Here is a 20734-nt window from a genome sequence, read left to right as displayed (position 1 = left end):
TCAGGATTGAAAATGAGAGAAAGCCAGCAAATATCTAAATGTATATACATATATACATGTATATTTTTCACACACATACGCACATATATACACACACACACAATGTATATTGTATATGTGTATATATGTATTTATACCTACTTATGTATATATGTATATATAAATTTTATATATTTTTCTCTCTGTATATATAAAACATATATATATATAATTTAACCAGAAAAGTGGTCCTTTCCTAGAACTCTGACTCAGTGTTGGTCTGTTTGACATTTCCATCTGGGTGTTTACAGACATCTCAGATTAAATATGTCCAATTATGTCCAAAATGGAAATGCGGACCATGGTACCTCCTCCTCCTAACCTGTCTGATCTACAGTCTTCTTCATGTCAGTGAATAGCAGAGTCACTTGCTCAGGTCCACAAACCCGGGGTCATCCTTGACTTCTCTCCTTGACATTCCGCATCCCAGTTCCATCCACCAGTGAATCCCCGGCCTGCAACCTGTCACCGTCGCCCCTTCTGATGACCACATCCATCTCCATCACCGTAATTCCCCATCAGGTCCCTCCGGTGGCCTCTTGATGGGGACTCCTGAATTCCGCCTTGCCCCTCTGTTCATCACTCAACAATCTGAGTGACTGTCACTGTACTCAAAGAGAAATCAGATTGTGCCATTCCACTGCTCACAAACCCTCTTTCCCTGAGCACAAAAATCCTAGGTCTCATGATGGTTCTCAGGTCTACACAGTCTGCTCTCTTGTTACCTCCCTGACCTCCTCTCCCTGACCTGCTCTCATCCCCTTCATTCTACTCCAGCCACCCTGGCCTCCAGTCTTCCTGAGACTCGCCAGGCAGACTTCCTCCTTGGGTCCTTTGCATTGACCATCCCTTCTGCATGGAAATTTCCTCCCCTGCACGTCTACCTGCTTCTTCTTCTTCGGATCTTTCTTGATCACCTTCTCAGCGACCCCTTTTCTGACTACCTGTTTATTCTTCCCACCCTGCCTTCTGCTTCCTTCATCCTGAGTCTACTGTTGTGTCTGCTTTCTGACTTTGTTTATTTTTTTTTTCTTTTGACTTTATTTTTTATCTTCAATTTAAAAAACAGAAGCTGGATGAGAGGAGAGATTTTGTGTGTTCTGTTCATTTGGTGCCTAAAGCTGTTCTGGGTCTTTCCCCCACCTCCCCATTAAAAGAGGAGAATAGGAAAGCAGCTTGAGGATGAGACTGTCTATAAGTATGCAGTAGACAAGGCTTTACGGGTAAGGGAGACACTGAAGGTAATGGGAAAGGTGAGGTCATTGTTTTTATATGGCCCTTAAGAGATAGGTGGGGGTAGTATCAAGGTCATCAGTATGGCAATAAGTTGTGGTCCAGTAGAGACCTCTTTCCCTGAGACCAGACGGAAGGAATTTGGAAGGCTGAAGATGATACATATTGAAGGTAGAGGAAGGTGAATGACAAATAAATTGTATTAATGTCTGATGAATTCTGTTTCCTTGTGTGATGGTCCCATTTATCTGTTGAGCTGTCTCTGGAGTACCACCAGCTACTAAAGCCTGATAACCCCCACAGGGGGTGGGTGAGAGGTTGAAGGAGGAGGTAGGTGACAGGGGACAGGTGAGGAGAGAGAGCCAAGTGGGTGCAACTCATTACAGAGTTGGGCGCCAAAAGCAGCCTGAAGACATGTGGGATTTCACCCAGGGCCCTGCTCAGCAGAGAAATATGAAGGTTCTGTGGTTATACTTGGTTGCCATTGTGTTTGCAGTGAGCCAGAGAGTATAATGAAAGCAATATCCCCAAACCAGTTTTGTTTTTTGTTTTTTTAAAGATTTTATTAGAGAAAGAGAGACAGAGAGAAAGCACAAGCAGGGGGAGCAGCAGGCAGAGAGAGAAGCAGGCTCCCCACCGAGCAGGGAGCCTAAAGTGGGACTTGATCCCAGGACCCTGAGATCATGACCTGAGCGGAAGGCTTGGCTGAGCCACCCAGCCATCCCCCCCAGACCAGCTGGAGATACATTCTTTCATAATATTCTCTCCTCTTGTCTTAGCAGGAGCGATTCAATCCAAGATCTCTTATTTCTTGTATTGACTTTGCTGGACGCAGAGTATCTTACTTCCACTACCTCTTTCCTGCACAGGACCGTGGTCATTATCGTTAACCCCATAGACTGTTACAAATTAATTCTTTTTCTACTCCCCGTCCCCAACCCCGTTCCCTAGAATGTGATGCCTCTGTCGGCGGGATTATTCAAGAGCGAGCACAAAAACCCCGTGCCGCAGTGTCCGCCACGTCTCCACGTGCAGTTTCTGTCCCACGTCCTGTGGAGCAGGATGCCCAACCAGTTCTTGAAGGTAGATGTCTCTCGAATCAGTGAGCGCCAAGGCTGGCTGGTGCAGTGTTTGGATCCTCTGCAGTTCATGTCTCTTCATATCCCGGAGGAGAACAGGTCAGCCCCACGTGCCCTTTACCGTCTGATTGGGACCCTTCGAAATTGGGGGGGTGTTGCTGGGGGAGCAAAAGGAAGCTTAGAAATACCCAGTTTCTTGGGGGCGATGGAGATATTATTTCACATATTCCACGCTGAAATCTCTTTCTCAACCAGTTCGTTACTGAAACAAAACTATTGTACTGCCCTTGGAGGAGCTCGGGGATATTGCTCCTCTCCTCTTGTTTTCTCTGCACCCAGAGCAGGTAAGTATTCCGACAAGTGCAACTGCAACTGAACTGAAGACTCGGTGGTTGCATGAGGTCTGCTCCGGGCTGGGATGGGGGATGTGTGTGGTCCACTGGCCTTCTTATCCCAGGCCCAAGCTGTTGGAGCAGCTCCAGCCCGAGACACAGGGTTTCCGTGGCTAAGGTATACAGGAGGGTTAAAGGACACTTGAGGTCTCTGAGAACTTCTTTTTGCTTGTTCACTCCTGTTTTATTGATCCAAGCCAGTCATAGTCAAGCCCAAAGTTAAGAGGGTGGAGAAGATTACTCCACATACAGGGAAGAAGGAAGAGGAGAGTGTATAGAAAGGACAGTATAGTCTGTATCAGGGGCTGAGGGAGTGGGTTTTTTTTTTTTATGTTTTTTTTTTTTTTTAAAGATTTTATTTATTTATTTGACAGAGAACACAAGTAGGCAGAGAGGCAGGCAGAGAGAGAGAGTGGGAAGCAGACTCCCCGCTGAGTCGAAAGCCCGATGCGGGGCTCGATCCCAGGACCCTGAGATCATGACCTGAGCTGAAGGTAGAGGCTTAACCCACTGAGCCACCCAGGCGCCCCTAAGCGAGTGTTTTATTTTATATTTAGTATTGTCCTTATAACAGATAAAACAATGAGTTATTTCTTTTCTTCTCGTGCAGTTAAAGCCATAGCTCATTAACGTATGAATATTGCTATGAGCAGTTGGTGGGGGAAGACAGATTAAAATGATTGACATCTGTGCTTTGGTTTGCCTTCACCTACGTGTAGAGTTGGAAGATGTAGACGCTACATCCTTCAGACTTCCCTAATTCATTCATTCCATGAATATGTCTTAGTTCCCACTTTATCCCTGGCACTGGATAGTAAATAGTGTACAAAATAGTCATGATTCTTACCTTAAAAGATATCATGGTCTGGTAGGGGGGAGAGGTTCTTTAAAGGAAGAGACAGGGTACCGTAAAGTGAATAATGGCAGGTGTATGGGAAGGTGGTGAAAATGTAAAATTGTAGAGTCCTTAGATGTTTCTAGATACTGACACTTTGAGAGTGATTAGACAGTAGAGAAAGTTGTATTCCTCAGTAAGAACCTAGAATGAGGATGTTCTGTGTTGCTACAATGAACGGGTTTATATATATCTGACCATTGGCCAGACTTCAGTCTTCTTGAGAGACTGGGAGGCTTAGCTAAGACCTGGGAATCATTGTCCACTTATACTGTGAGGGAGAATGCCTACTCAGTTATACCTTCCCAAGAATTGGCTGCTAGCAGCTGAGCCCCATGGTTTTGTGTTTTCCTAGAGGCCCAGGTGGTACACAGCGTGGGGAATCATTTGCTTTGGGTTTCCAATGCATAAAGCTTCTGGTTCTGAGATTTCAGAGGTGCAATCTTGAACAATTCGGCACCATCAGGCTTTCAGTGGAATACCTTTGAGCCAGGCAGCCTAGATACAGTTGGGCATGGGCAGAATGATAGAGTCCTAAGGACAGTGACAGAGCTTAACAACAAATAATCACAAAGAATTACCCAGCACCTATTGTGTACTGGGCTAGTGCATGATAAGTATTAATACACAAGTCATATAATAACCCATGTTCTGATGAGTTAATATTAGAGTCTCACCAGGATGTTTTCCTAGATGAATGAGTCACTCCCCTTATTGTGAATTTATCAGGTTTCTCCTTTTAATTCTCCAGTGTCACCTATAAGCCATCTTAATAATATACTAATAAATAGTTTAGAAAATTTTGCACATCTAAAAGAATTATGTGCTTTAAAAAATTGACTCTATTTTTAAAGGAATGGCTTTATTTTAGGCATATTCTGGCCACACTTTTAAGGTTTTATGTGTTAGAAGGGCATGATAAAAAGCAAAATGACCTGAATTAAGAGCTCAGTGTAACCAGATTCCCAGTAGAAACTTTCCCAAGTGCAAGGTCACAGATAGTGTTTGTTTTCCCGAGCTGCACAAATCTGGTGGAAACCAGGGCTGCGTTGGTGGACATGTAGGGGCTGTGTGGGATGTATGAGATGGTAACTCATGTCAGAGGAATTAGCCCTCCATTCCCTTTCTTCTGACTGTCAGGGTAGTAGCTGATCATGGATCAGAGACAAGGTCAAAGTAGCCCAAGGCAGAGTTTCCTCATTTCTTGAGCCAGTTTAGCCAAGCTGGAGAGGGACGTTCCAGATTTTCCAAGGAGTACTTACATTTTGAAAGAAAGGGAGCCCACCCCATCCAGGTGGAGACCGTATCGAAAAGCGGTGCCCCAAACCTTGGGGTGATGGAAGATGGAAAAGCTCCAAGTGCCGCAGTTGGAAATCTCCAACGTAAAATTGTACACATGGGAAAACTTGTAACATACATAGTACTGATTAAGGAAAAATAAAACCAAAAACAAACCACTACGCTATCATGAAACCTGTCATAGAAAAGTATTTTTTTTTAAAGTGTTTCCATAACTTTTTTTGAAATTTACGATGTACGCAGATTTCTCCTGCGATTCAGAATTTTGAAAAGTGTCCCATGCTTCACCTCGCTACTGCGCCCCCTCTTCCACAGGTCTGTGGACATACTGGAGCTGACGGAGCAGGAGGAGCTGCTGAAATTCCACTATCACACTCTCCGGCTTTACTCCGCTGTCTGCGCTCTTGGGAACCACCGGGTGGCGCACGCCTTGTGCAGCCATGTCGATGAGCCGCAGCTTCTCTACGCCATCGAGAACAAGTACATGCCCGGCTTGCTGCGCGCTGGCTACTACGACCTGCTGATTGACATCCACCTGAGCTCCTACGCCACGGCCAGGCTCATGATGAACAGTGAGTTCATCGTGCCCATGACGGAGGAGACCAAGAGCATCACCCTTTTCCCTGACGAGAACAAAAAACATGGCCTCCCGGGGATTGGCCTTAGCACCTCCCTCAGGCCACGGATACAGTTTTCCTCCCCCAGTTTTGTAAGCATTAATAATGAATGTTACCAGTACAGTCCAGAGTTCCCGCTGGACATCCTCAAGGCCAAAACCATTCAGATGTTGACAGAAGCTGTTAAGGAGGGCAGCCTTCATGCCCGGGACCCCGTTGGGGGGACAACTGAGTTCCTCTTTGTACCTCTCATCAAGCTTTTCTACACTCTGCTAATCATGGGGATCTTCCACAATGAGGACTTGAAACACATCTTGCGGTTGATAGAGCCCAGTGTGTTCAAGGAAGCCACCACTCCGGAAGAGGAGACGGACACGCTGGAGAAAGAGCCCAGCCTAGAAGACTCCAAGCCAGACGGAGCTGGTGAAGATGAAGCCAAAGGGGGTAAGAGGCCCAAGGAAGGCCTGCTCCAAATGAAACTGCCTGAGCCAGTTAAATTGCAGGTAATCAGAAAAAATGATTTCAGTCAATTTCAGAGTGACTAACTGTGAAGGTATTGATATCTACCTTTGTCTCCTTTTCTCTCAGGGCTTCTGTGTGTACTTTGGTGTTCCTATATAATGATAGTTTTTCATAAAATTAACCAACTTCCTCTTGTGCTTAGGGAAGTGTCCATATAATTGTGTTGCATTTAGAATGGAATTTGTGATTTTTCCAAGGGAGTCAACCGACAGTAATTCAACAGCGATACCTTTAGTAATTTGCATCTGTGTGTGTAGGCCTAGGTGTCCACCTGCTAGCCCTTTTTCTCCTCCCTCTTCACTCATTGCTGGAATGCCTGAAATTGAAGGCACCTCACCCCCTTTCTAACCTCGCCTCCACTCACACCAACCCTCGAATACTTGTTTGCCAGTAGGTGTGCCCATTCTCACACAGCAAGGGTTTGCTTTAAGAAATTAAAGACATCACCTATTTCTTGTGCTCATCAAGAAGATGTCTAAGGATCGTTTCTTAACATCTCTTTAGTTCACCAGAGTCCATTTGATGGTTTGCATCATTGACAAGCTCCCTTGCTCTTCCCTCCTTAGTTGACATTGATTGAGGTCTTCCTCTGAGCCAGACACTTGGTTCTGGTTGGAGGAAGCAGATGTGGACTCTACCTTCCAGACGTTCACAGTCCCTAAGGGAAATAAGCACTTGTTTATCTCTCCATGCTAAAATAGTTTTATTGCTAATTGCATTAAGTGATCTGAAGGAAAAGAATGGATGACTAGGAAAAAAAAAAGGAAATGTCCACTGGATTACTGCAAGAAAGATGGGGGAGTCCTCTCTGAGATGGTGGCTTTTAAGCTGAGGTCAGGTGGATGAGCCCGAGTCCAGTAGTCATGAAGTAGGAGCAGGAAGATTGTTCTAGGAGATTTTCAGCCAGAGCATGTAGCTCAACAAAGATTCTGAGACAGAAAAAGACCAGTTAGCTTAATGAGCTAAGGGGAATGGGTCAAGTAGGCAGAGAGCAGTTCATGTAGAATCTAGGCATTTGATAAAACCAGCCATATAATAGACTTTAAATTTTATCCTAAGTTCAGATAAAATCACTGAAGAATTTTTTTTTTTAAATCACTGAAGAATTTTAACAGGAAGTTTTTATTCTAGAAAAATCTGTGATGCTACAAAAGTTGGGTATTCATCCTTTCTGATGGAGGCATAATACTCCATAGAGTATATGGACCACATCTTCCTTATCCATTCGTCCATTGAAGGGCATCTTGGTTCTTTCCATAGTTTGGCGACTGTGGCCATTGCTGCTATAAACATTGGGGTACAGATGACCCATCTTTCACTACATATGTATCTTTGGGATAAATACACAGTAGTGCAATTGTAGGGTCATAGGGAAGCTCTATTTTTAATTTCTTGAGGAATCTCCACACTGTTTTCCAAGGTGGCTGCACCAACTTGCATTCCCACCAACAGTGTAAGAGGGTTAACAAATAGCGTGGAGGACAAGGGGAGATGGAGAGGAGAAGGGACTTGAGGGAAATTGGAAGGGGAGGTGAACCATGAGAGACTATGGACTCTGAAAAACAATCTGAGGGTTTTGAAGGGGGGGGGTGGGAGGCTGAGGGAACCAGGTGGTGAGTATTAGAGAGGGCACGGATTGCATGGAGCACTGGGTGTGGTGCAAAAACAATGAATACTGTTACACTGAAAAGAAATTTAAAAAAATCTGTGATGAAAATCGATAAGGAGAGAAAGGGAGGGTCTTCTAAAGTCCACTTAGTTAAGAAGCTGTCATGTTGGTCCAGACACAAGGTCCATGCCCATGTCCATGAAGGTCCATGCCCTTCACCCCATGCTAGGGTGGGATGAAGGGCATGGAGAAGGAGGGTAGATGATAGGGCTACCTCAGAGCTGGCATTGACAGGAATGTACCTGTTGTGGTTGTGAAGTTTTCTTTACCGCCTTCCTTGTACGGTATTATATAATATTGGTTGTTGGTATTATATGATTTAAATGTTTTCCTAAGTATGGGCAGAACATTCTCTCATAGGCATGTTTCTATCAACATATACTGTTGGTTAAAAATCCTTTTGGATTCAGGTAGAAGAATACCCAACTAACTGTTTCATGAGTAAGCGATGGAACCACTTAATTAATTTACATGAGAAGTCTGGAGGTACACAGTTCTAAAATTCATATAGTGGCCCAATAATGTCCTCAGGAACCTGGCCGTTAATATTTTCCTGTGTTCCTTGGTGTGTGGTTTTCATCCTAAAGTGAAGTGATCATGTCACTCATTACCCAGTTGTACCCATTTTGGGGGGGGGGGGTGTGTTCTAGTCTTTTATTTTTGATGAGAACTCTTTCCCATAGGACCCCCTGGCTAACTTCTCCTTATATATCTTATTCGCCATAGTACCTGTGGCTGAGAGGAGGCCAGGATGGTAAATGTCCACCAGAAGAATGTGTATTTACCCTTTTGGCTAGAAAAATTACTTCTTATCCTCTGAGACCAACCACAGCCTGCACAAAATCAGAATTCTGTTCATAGAGAAGAGTTGGCCACTAAGCCTGTCTGCCACAGATTTTGATCTGATACACATTCACCATGTAAAGATCCAGAAATTAAATCTCATCTCCTTTGTCGTCATCTTTTTAGATGTGCCTGCTGCTTCAGTACCTCTGTGACTGCCAAGTCCGGCACCGGATAGAAGCCATTGTGGCCTTTTCCGATGACTTCGTAGCAAAGCTCCAAGACAACCAGCGTTTTCGATACAACGAAGTAATGCAAGCCTTAAACATGTCAGCTGCCCTCACCGCCCGGAAAACGAAGGAATTTAGATCGCCCCCTCAAGAGCAGGTACGAGAGTGCAATGGAAATCCTTCCTTTTTTCTTTGGGTTTTACATCATCCAGGATATAGTAATTGCAAAATTATATCATAAGTTATAAGTGTGTTGTTTTTTTTCCCTTCCTGTTCACTTTAAGCCACATTGATTTAGTCAGTAATTCTTAGTTTCACCAAAAAAATTACCCAGTTAGTTTAAACAAACAAGAGACTTACTGAAAGGTATCATGTGTATTCTAGATTCTTGGACAAAACTGATGTGCCAGATTCTGAAGTTCTCTTTGCAGAACTTCAGAATCTGGCACATCAGTCTTGTCCAAGATCTTTGTTGGCTGACAAGGCACCACCCCAGTGAAAAGGAGCCCCTCCATTCTAAGAATTGATGTCAGATACCTTCTGTTTGGTCCCTCCTGTAAGACCAAATGTCGATGCCCCAAGGCTTGCCGGAAGATGGATCACCTGTTCATGGTTCTTCTGGTTGCTCGCTCCAAACCCACCTCTCTCCCTTGGTGAGAGGGAGTACAGTGGTATAGCAGTGCAGTTGAACCAAGGGCACATGCCTGATCCAGACAATGAGCTAGTCTGGAATCTACTTCAAAATGGGATGCCTGGTGCGGGAGATTTCCAAGATGGTGGTGAAAAGGTATAACCACCAGATCTCATCTTCAGTCTCTTGCCCTTAGCATTTCCCTCTCAAGATACTTCAAAGTGAAAATGTTTAGGGACTAATAGCAGAAGCTGTCTTCTCACCAGAATGTAGTTTCTTTGAGGGAGGGGTCATGGAATTTTGTTCATTGCCAGGAAGAGCATGTATGGAGTAGAAAACAAGTCCAAGCCTTCCCAAATTAAATCCATTTGGTAAGCTGAAGTCAAGAGGCTCCTGCTTCTGGAATAATGAAGTACATGGACCTTCTCAATTCTTCCTTCTAAGTACAACTGTAATCCTGGAAATTACATAAAAGATTAGATAGGAAGACTCTAAAAGGTAGAAACAAGGAGACTGGCTATGGAAATGGGACCTGAGGACCTGTGATAAGTCCCCTGGGTTTTCTTTTTGCCTCATCTATCTCAGACTTGGGGCTAAAGGAGCCCACAGTGCAGAAATCCAATGGGCATCAAGAAAAGCCCAACCAAGGGCATCTATGTCTAGCCAGAGGACCATGAAAACTGTCTTTCTAGCAAAACCAAAAATTTGTAGGGACTAACAGTACTACTCCAGTCGAACACAAGACGGAACCGTGCCTTACCCTCACCCCAACCAACAGACACTAAGTGGGGAGCCCAGACCTCCACCCTCACCAGGCTGCAATGAGGTGCTCCAGGCAAAATTGTGGGGAGCTGGGACTTCATCCCTGATGACTAGTAATGTGGCCTGCTTCTTCCGGAGTGTCAGTAGAGGCCAGAGAGGGAGGAGTAAGTGCATGGCACTTTTGCCCTTTCCAGCCAGGGTTGAATGAGTTGAGTATAGGTCTAGTGGGGAATTGGATTTCCCCTTGCCCAGTGAGAACAGTGTCTTCTCCTCTTTCATTGTTCATGGAAGCTGAGTGAAGAAATGGGCTTCCATTCCTACCAGGCAGTAGCAAGTAACAAGGCAGCTCAAACTCATCTCCTGCTAGGTAGTGTCAAAAGAAACCAGATATTTAAATAAGATCCAGAAGTCTCATAAGACCAAAATGTCAAGGTTTCAATTAAAAAAAAATCACTCATCACACTAAGAAGCAGGCAAAACTTAAAGAAAAGATATTTAAGAGGTACCAACTCTGAGGTGAAGAAGATGTTAAATTTGTCTGACCAGGCTTTTAAAGCATTCGTCATAAAACTGCTTCAAAATGGGGCAGGAGGGGAACTCATCACAAAGAAATATAGAAATAAGAACCAAATGGAAGTTTCAGAACTGAAAAATCACCAGAATAAAGAAACCTTAAGTGGATGGACTTCGTAGTAGAAGGAAGGAGAAAGAGAAAAGAATCACTGAACTGAAGAGAGAACAGCAAGAATTACCCAGGCCAAATTACCATACAGTCTCTCTGGTGTGAGGAGTCTGAGAGACAGGGTGGGGGATTGTGGGGGGAAGGGAAGGAAAAAGTGAAACAGGATGGGATTTTGAGGGAGACAAACCATTAGAGACTCTTAATCTCACGAAACAAACTGAGGGTTTCTGGAGGGGGGGGAGGGAGAGGGTGGTTGGGTTATGGACACTGGGGAGAGCATGTGCTATGGTGAGTGCTGTGAAATGTGTAAGCCTGATGATTTACAGACCTGTACCCCTGGGCAAATAATACATTATATGCTAATTAAAAAAAAAATTACCCAGTCCAGGGATGTCTGGGTGGTTCAGTCAGTTAAGTGTCAGACTTTTGATTTCAGCTCAGGTCATGATTTCAGGGTCATGAGATCGAGTGCCACATCAGGCTCCGTGATCAGCTGGGAATCTGCTGGAGATTCTTTCCCTCTCCCTTGTCCCTGCTCCTGTGCACGTGCACATGCTCTCTCTCTTAAATAAATAAAATAATCTTTAAATAATAAATCTTATTATTTAAAAAATAATCAGATTTAAATAACTTTTAAAAATAAAATAAATAACTTTAAATAAATAATCTTTAAAAATTAAAAAAAAAAAAGAATTACCCAGTCGGAAAAACAGAAGAAAAAATAAAAGCCTCAGGACCCTGCAAATATAACAAAAGATCCAACATTTGTGACATTAGAGTCCCAGAGATGGGAAAAAGAAGGGGAACTGGAAAAAAAAAAAAATAAATAATGGTTGAAACGTTTCAAGTTTGGCAAAAGATACAAAGAAAGAGACTCAAGAAGTCGAATAAACTAGGTACCCAAAGAAATCTAAACCAAGACTATCACTGTCAAACCTCTGAAAACTAAGGACACAGAAGAAAATCTTGAAAGCAGTGAGAAAGAAATGACATGCAGAGGAGGAAAAGCAATGTGAGTGACTGCGATTTCAGACTGGCCAATGGAGGCCAGACAGAGACAGAAGAGGCACACCAGTTTTCAACTGGAAAAAGACTGAAAACCCAGAATTCTATAGGAAGTAAAAACATCCTTCAGGAATGCAGGGGAGAGCAAGACAGTCTCCAATGAAGGAACACACTGAGAACTGGACTACAGCAGACGGACCCTGAAAGAACTGTAAACAAAGTCCTTGAAATAAAGAGAAAAATGACTGTAGAAGAAAATTGTAAAAATCTGGAATGGAGAAAGAACTATGGAAGGTGTTAAAGCATGGAGAACCACAATGCATTTTCCTTTTTGTTTTGAGTTTTCTAGGTTATATTTGTTGGTTGAAGCAAAAATGCTAAAGCTGTCTAATGTGTTCTAGATGTATTTATAGGGAATACTTAAGACATATGTAGTTTTTATTTTTTAATTTTTAAAGAAGATTTTATTCATCTGTTTATTTTGGGAAGAGACCATGTGTGGATGAGCTAGAGCAAGCTTGGGGGGAAGGGCAAAGGGGGAGAGACGAGTTGACTCCGTGCTGAGCCTAGAGCCTGATGTGGGACTGGATCCCATGACCGTGACCAAAGCTGAAACCAAGAGTTGCATGCTTAACTGACTGAGCCTCCCAGGTACTGCAAGACATTTTATATTTTAAATAAAGGAGGATAAGCAGTCTAAAGAGAGGTAAATTTTCTGTGCTTCACTCAAACCAATAATATATTGATGCCAGTAGTCTATAATGAATTATGTATGTATAATGTAATATCCAGAGCAACCACGTAAAAAGCTATAGATAGAGCTATACTAAAAATAAATAAATTAATTAATTTTAAAATGCCAGGGTTAACTCAACATGAGATCCTAAAAATAGTTTAAGGAACCCATAGCAAGTTGGGAAAAATAAAGCAGAACAAACAAAAAACACATAAAATTACAGATTTAAGTTATAACACATCCATAAAGTCATGAATATAGATAATCTAAATATATTAATTAAAAGGCAGAGATTGGCAGAGTGGCTTTTGAAACTTGGCCTGACCATATGGTCTTAGGTTTCTAGGAGAAACTCATATCAAATAGAATGATGTAGATAGGTTAAAAGTGAAAGGATGAAAAAGGTTACACAGATATAGATAGATAAATTTAATTTAAATTTTAGGTAGTTAACGTACAGTGGAAAATTGGTTTCTGGAGTAGAATTCAGTGATTCATCACTTACATGTAATACCTAGCGCTCATCACAAGTGCCCTCTAGTCTATCCCCACCTCCCTCCCTCCACCAACCCTAAGTTTGTTCTTTGTCATTAAGAATCTCTTATGGCTTATTTCGCTCTCTCCTTTTTTTCTTTTCTCCCATCCCATATGTGCCACTTCCCCATGGTGCACGAAAGAAGAATGAGGCGCAAACAAGTCAGGTGCGAGAGACAGGGAGCAGTAGAGAAGACTGTTGCCCCGAACAACTGCTCAGTCCCATATTATTAGATACAGGATAACAATCAACAAAGGAGTAGAAGAGGGCTCTGCATTAACCAGATGCCTTGTAAACAAGAAGGAATATCACTTATACATTGATTATAAATCTTACAGATAAGCAAGGAAAGTAGGATATGTTTGGTCATGCAGTATAGAATTTATAGGGGAGCAAGCACATTTAAAGGGATTATCTTGATTAATGGCAGGCTGTCTCTGAGGCAGGGCAGATGATGAAAAAAATGGAGCAGGTGGCGTTCCACCCAGAGCGGGCCAGGCGTTCCTGGCTGCTCGGCTTCCAAGCCGTAAATCATCCTCTCCCCCAGAGACCTGTTGCTAATGCATGTTTTTCTTAAGACAACCTTTAAGCATGCTTCCTAGACTAGTGCAATTTCTCATGGGTTATAGTTTAAGCAGTACATTGTTTTGAGGGACAGTTACACATATGTTCATTTGTCTTTCTTAAATTCCACATATAAGTGAGATCATATGGTACTGACTTATTTCACTTAGCATAATATATCCTAGCTCCATCCGTGTCATTGCAAAGGGCAATATTTTATTCTCTTTGATGGCTGAGTGACAGTCCATTGTGTGTGTGTGTGTGTGTGTGTGTGTGTGTATATATCTCGCATCTTCTTTATCCGTTCATCAGTCAGTGGACATTTGGGCTCTGTCCATAGTTGGCTAATGTTGATAATGCTGCTATAAACATCTGGGTGTATGTATTCCTTCAAATCTGTGAAAAAAGGGATATCTGGGTGGCTGAGTGGGTTAAATCCTCTGTCTTCAGCTCAGTTCATGATTCCGGGGTCCTGGGATCGAGCCCCGCATCAGGCTCTCTGCTCAGCAGGGAGCCTGCTTCCCCCCCCACCCCCGCTTACCTTTCTGCCTACTTATGATCTCTGTCTGTCAAATAAATAAAATCTTTTAAAAAATATGTGAAGAAGATATATTATGAAAAAATAGGTGTATATCAGAACAAAGAAATTATCAGAGACAGACAGGGACATTATACAATGATAAAAGAGCAACTTGCTAAGAAGACAAATGTACATGTACTAAATAATAGAGCTGAAAAATACATGAGGTCTGCACAGATAGGACTGAAAGAAGAAATAGATAAATATACAATTATACGGGGAGACTTCAGCACCCCCTTGTCAATAATTGATAGAAAAGCTAGACAGAAGTCAGCAAGAATATAGGAAAACACAACCCTCGCACTACCAAACAGGATCTTTGGATATTTGTAGAACACTCCACCCAAGGATATAATATATTTTTTTTCAAGTTCCCTTGAAACATTCTCAATGATGGACTCTATCCTGGGCCATAAAACAACCTGAACACATTTAAAAGCATTGGATTTTTTTCATACAGAATCTTTTTGCTGACCACAGTGGAGTTCAACTTAGAAATCAATAAAAGAAAGGTAACAGGCAGTCTCCCATTACTAGAGAACTAAAGAACACAATCTTAAATAACTCTTGGTAGAAGTCTCAGGGGAAATTTAAAAACATATTGAACTGAAAGAAAATGAAAATATATTAAATATTTATATTAAATTATATTTAATGTTAAATATAATTTAATTTTATATTAAATTTTACATATGAAAATTTGTGGGAACAGCCAAAGCAGTGCTGAGAGGATAATTTATGACACTAAATACTTACAGAGAGAAAAATAAACCAATAATCTAAGCTTCTGTCACAAACATTTAGAAAAAGAAGAGCAAAATAAACCCAAAACAAGTAGAAGGAAGGCACTTCTATAGATAAAAGCAGAAATCAATAAAACTGAAAACAGGACCATTGAAAGAAATAATGAATCTAAAAACTGGCTATTTAGAAATATCAAATCTACGAACCACTGAAAAGGCTAACAAAAAGAAAGAAGACCCAAATTACCAATATCAGGAATGAAATGAGTTATCACTACAGACCCTGCAGACACCAAAAGGATCAGGTGGGAATGTATGTGTGCATTTACTGTATGATTCTATTTATGTAACATTTTTGAAATGACAATAGTACAGAAATGGACAGTAGATTAGTGATTGACAGGAATAAGGGATGAGGAGCATGTGGGAGGGTAGTGGATGTAATTATAAAGGGATAGGAGAAATGATTGTTCAGGTGATGAAATTGTTCTCTATTTTGATTATCAGTGTCAGTGTTGTGGTTGTGATATTGTACTGGCTGTTTTGTAAAGATGTTACCCATTCCCAGGGGAAAATGAGTAAAGGATATATGGTATCTCTTTGACTATGTCTCACCATAGCATATGCGTATTATCTTGAAATAAAAGTTAAACAAAAAGTTCACATTAAAAACTCTAAAAAGCAAACATAATTGTTTCGTCAGGGGAAATTATAAAACAGCAACATTCTTTTCTTCATTCGTAAATGTAGATTTTTTATGTGTAAAACTAAAACAAATGGAGGATAGTTTGTTGAAGTTTATTTAATTGAATCATTAATGTTAGTAAAAGCATAGCTATCCATTTTATTTTCTACTTGGATTTTTCTTCACCTTTACTCTATATCCTTCTCAAAAAGTATTCTTTAAAGTACTTCAGGAAGTTTAGAAATTAGCAAGACAAAAATGGAAATCTAAGAGAAGCATAAAAAATATTTTTTTAAATAATATTTAGATTTTAGTTGATTTAAGGGCCCTAAGTACATAAGGGTCTAACATTCTCTGGAATTGAGAAAAAGGAAGCAAATTATGGGACTTGTTTGCAGTAAGCTAGGCTTTGAATAGTATTATTTATTTTTTTGGTATTCATTGTATTGAGTAATAATGGTTTTTCATCTGTTGGGCAGCAATTTGTGAATACTCAAAGATTTGAACATCTTTGGTTTTTATGATTTTTTTTCTGTGTCATTCCTGAATTCACCGTTCTTTTGCTCACCTCTTTCTCATTTTTCCAAACTTTCAGATCAATATGCTTCTCAATTTTAAGGATGACAAAAGTGAATGTCCATGTCCTGAAGAAATCCGTGACCAGCTTTTAGATTTTCATGAAGATTTGATGACACATTGTGGTAAAGTCTTCTTGACTTACAACTCTTATTAGATGTGTTATATATTTATTTATTTACTTATGTATTCATTGAAAATTAACTGACATATACTTATACACCACCATGTAAGTTTAGGATGTATATTGTGATTGTTTGATTTATTTATATTGTGAAATGACTACCATAATAGGTTTCACTAAGATCCATCTTCTCATGTAGATGCAAGAAAAGGAAAAGAAGAAATAAAGGCATTCCCCCCCCCCCTTGTGGTGAATACCCTTGGGACTTACTCTCTTCAAAGAACTTTCCTGTATATCATACAGCAGTGTTAGCTACAGTCATTATGCGATATGTTGCTTCCCTAGAACTTATTTAAAGTTTGTAACTTTTTTTTTTTTTTAAGATTTTATTTATTTGTCAGAGAGAGGGAGAGAGAGCGAGCACAGGCAGACAGAATGGCAGGCAGAGGCAGAGGGAGAAGCAGGCTCCCTGCCGAGCAAGGAGCCCGATGTGGGACTCGATCCCAGGACGCTGGGATCATGACCTGAGCCGAAGGCAGCTGCTTAACCAACTGAGCCACCCAGGCGTCCCAAGTTTGTAACTTTTGACCACTTTCCTTCAATGCCCTTCTCCCTACTGATAACACCTCTGATAACAATTACGGTCAGTTTTTCTCTGAGTCTTTTGTTTGTTTTTAGTTTTCCAAATATGAGTGCAATCACACAGTATTTCTCTTTACTTTGCCTTATTTGTCTTAGCATAGTTCCTTCAAGTTCTGCTCCATTATCACAGATGGTAAGATTTCCTTGGTTTTTTTTTTGGCTAAATAATATTCCATATCCACAACATCTTTATCCATTCGTTTATTGATGGACACAAGTTATTTCCATATCTTGGCTATCATAAATAATGCTGCTATGAACATGGCAATGCAGATACCTTTTTCAAATTAGTGTTTTAATTTCCTTCGGATATATTCCCAGAAGTGAGTTACTGGATCGTATGGTAATTCGGTTTTTTAAAAAAGTTTTGAGGATCCTCTATACTGCTTTGTTTTTTGCTATTGAGTTACAGTAGTCTTTTATGTATTTTGAGTATTAACTCCTTATCAGATACTACTCTACATACATTTTTTTCTCATTTTGTAGGTTGTCTTTTCACTTTGTTAATGGTTTCTTTGGTTTTTATGGAAGCTGTTTAGTTTGATGTAGTCCCATTTGTTTATTTTTGCTATTGTTGCTTGTGGTTTAGGTGTCATATTCAAAAAATCATTGCCAAAACCCATATCAAGGAGCTTTGTTTTTACATTTTTTCTAGGAGTTTCATGATATCAGGTCATACATCTAAGTCTTTCCATCTATTTCTAAGTAATTTTTAATGAGTGGTTAAGATAAGGGTCCCGTCTCATTCTTTTAAATGTAAATATCCCATTATCACACACTGTTTATTGAAGACTACTTTTTTTTAAGATTTTATTTATTTATTTGACAGAGAGAGATCACAAGTAGGCAGAGAGGCAGGCAGAGAGATAGAGAAAGGGAAGCATGCTCCCTGCCAAGCAGAGGGCCTGACTCGGGTTCGATCCCAGGACCCTGGGATCACCATTCAAGCTGAAGACAGAGGCTTTAACCCACTGAGCCACCCAGGCGCCCCTATCTTTTTTTTTTTTTTTTTGAATATTTTATTTATTTATTTGACAGAGAGAGAGGGAGATCACAAGTAGGCAGAGAGGCAGGCAGAGAGGGGGAAGCAGGCTCCCTGACAAGCAGAGAGCCTGATGTGGGGCTCCATCCCAGGACCCTGAGATTATGACCTGAGCTGAAGGCAGAGGCTTAACCCACAGAGCCACCCAGGTGCCCCTATTGAAGACTATCTTTTCTCCATTGGGTATTCTTGGCCCCCATGTCAACTATTAGTAGGCCATCTATGCTTGGGTTTATTTCTGGGCTCTCTGTTCTTTTCCATTTATCTACCCATTTTTATGTCAGTACCAGTATGTTTTGATGACTATAGCTTTACTAGATTAGCTTGTAATCAGGGAGTGTGACACTTCCTGCTTTATTCTTCTTTCTCAGGATTTCTTCAGCCATTAGGGAGATTTTGTGACTTCATATAAATTTTAGGAAGATTTTTTCCTACTTCTGTAGAAAATGCCATTCAAATTTTGATAGGGATTGCAATGAATCTATAGATAGCTTTTGATAGTATTACCATTTTACAATATTAATTCTTCCAAAGCCATTACTAGAGGATGCCTTTCCATTTATTTATATCCTCTTCTTTTCTTTTCATCAATCTCATGTAATTTTTAGGATAGAGATCTTTTACCTTGTTAAACTTATTCCTAAGTATTTTATTGTTCTTAATGCTATTGTAAATGAGATCAATGTCTTAATTTCTTTTTCAGAAATTTTTAGTTTATAAAAACACTACATATTGTTGCATTTTTGGTAGCAGGTAAATGCTGTCTTAATAAAATGATTTGGGGCATGTTTCCTCCTCTTGGATATTTTTGGAGAAGTTTGAGAAGAATTGGGGTTTTTATGTTTTATGGCCTAACACATATTCTATCCTGGAACAAATAAAAAAATTAGAAGAGGAAATAAGGAATAATACAATAATAATTGGGGTCTTTAGTATCCCACTCTTAACAATGAATAGTTCATACAGGAGAGAATTAATAAGGAAAGAGTGGATTTTAACAACACTGTAGACGAAATGGACCTAACATACAAAAACATTCTATCAAGCAACAGCAGAATATTCTTCTCAAGTGCACATGGAACATTTTCCAGGATAGAATATGTGTTAAACTAGAGCTGTGAGTTATGCACCATGGTTACCATATTGCAGAATCTAACTTTGATTATATGTTTACCATTACCAGTAAGACTTACACTACCTTTTTTGTGTTTTTGCACTGGTAATTAGTGTTGTTTAACTTCCATTCAAAGAACTTCCTCTAGCATTTGTTGTAAGGCAGATCTGGTAGTAATGAGCTTCCTCAGCTTTTGTTTGTTTGGGAAAGTCTCTCTCCCTCTTCCCTTTTCTTACGGACTTTCTGAAGGACCCAGCTTTCCTGGGTATAGAATTCTTTTTTTTTTTTTTTTTTAAGATTTTATTTATTTATTTGACAGACAGAAATCACAAGTAGGCAGAGAGAGAGAGAGGAGAAAGCAGGCTCCCCGCTGAGCAGAGAACCCGATGTGGGGCTCGATCTCAGGACCCTGGGACCATGACCGTAGCCGAAGGCAGAGGCCTTAACCCACTGAGCCAACCCCGGCGCCCCTGGGTATAGAATTCTTGGTTGACAGTTACTTTCTTCCATTTTTTAAAAAATTTGTGGTAAAGTTCTCTCTGGCTTAAAGAGTTTCTGTTGAGGAATCTTCCAGTGGTCTTATGGGATTTCCCTTTTGTGTAACTTCTCTCTTTTCTCTTTTCTCTTGTGCCTTTTTAAAATTCTTTCTTTGCCTTTTCCTTCTGACAGTTTACTTGTTAATGTGTCTCAGTGTAGCCCTATTCAAGTTAAACACATTTTGGGTCTTTTGAGCCTCATCTATCTGCTTGTATGTTTCTCTCCCCAGGTTTGGGAAGTTTTCTGCTATTATTACTTTAAATATACTTTCTGTCCCTTTTTCTTTCTTGTCACTTTTGGGAATTCCCATAATCTGAATATTGTGGGACTCTTTCCATTGTATCCCATAAATCTTATAGACTTTCTTCAGAGTGCATGATTTTCATTGACCTATTTTTCAGGTTGTTGATTTTTTTCTTCTTCATGTTGAAGTCTACTTTTGAAACTCTCAACTGAATAGTTCAGTTACTGTATTTTTCAACTCTAGAATTTGTTTGTTCATTTTAATGGTTGCTGTTTCCTTGTCAAACTTCTTGTTTTGTTTTGAACTGTTTTCATAATATTGTTTAGTTGATACAAAAGTTAATATATATGTAAATAGGTTCATAAATATACATGATGCCTGTTAGGAGTTCATGTAAGAATATTTATTATTGCAAAATAGTTAACTGACCCTTTGTGGAAAATCATGACAGGTAGAGATACCAGAAAGGCTTTAAGAACAAGCAGGAGATAGCCAAAATTTTATTTAATTTCTCCTCTGTGGCAGAGGACATGTAACCAGATGCTTTGGCAGAGAGATGACTGTTAGATTGATTTAGTGTAAAGACAATTGATCACAAATAGTTGTATTTAAACCAGTTGTGGGGCACTTTTTAGAATTGGCCAGGAGATGCAGCATGTATCTTTTGAATAATGATAAATGTCTAAGGAAATCCTTTATGAAGTTTATGTCAGTAGCCCAAATCTATTAAGGTAGGTTTCCCCTCCTTTTACCCTAAGAACTTTAAAAATGGAA

At 40.4% G+C, this 20734-nt stretch overlaps 1 protein-coding gene across 7 annotated transcripts in view; it reads left to right on the top strand.

Moving 5' to 3' along the window:
* RYR2 (ryanodine receptor 2) overlaps window positions 1-20734 on the top strand; it is a 756727-nt gene that overhangs the window by 524633 nt on the left and 211360 nt on the right. For all 7 annotated transcript variants that reach the window (XM_032312097.1, XM_032312094.1, XM_032312091.1 and 4 more), the window contains 4 exons: window positions 2224-2450; window positions 5253-6057; window positions 8715-8915; window positions 16277-16382. In XM_032312097.1, coding sequence (XP_032167988.1) covers window positions 2224-2450; window positions 5253-6057; window positions 8715-8915; window positions 16277-16382 — 1339 coding nt within the window. The remainder of the gene's footprint in view (window positions 1-2223; window positions 2451-5252; window positions 6058-8714; window positions 8916-16276; window positions 16383-20734) is intronic.

This window comes from Mustela erminea, chromosome 14 (assembly GCF_009829155.1).
Source record: "Mustela erminea isolate mMusErm1 chromosome 14, mMusErm1.Pri, whole genome shotgun sequence".
In the NCBI taxonomy this organism is placed as follows: Eukaryota; Metazoa; Chordata; class Mammalia; order Carnivora; family Mustelidae; genus Mustela; species Mustela erminea.
The sequence above is the reverse complement of the archived record's forward strand: the minus strand, read 5'-3'. Positions and strand labels throughout refer to the sequence as shown.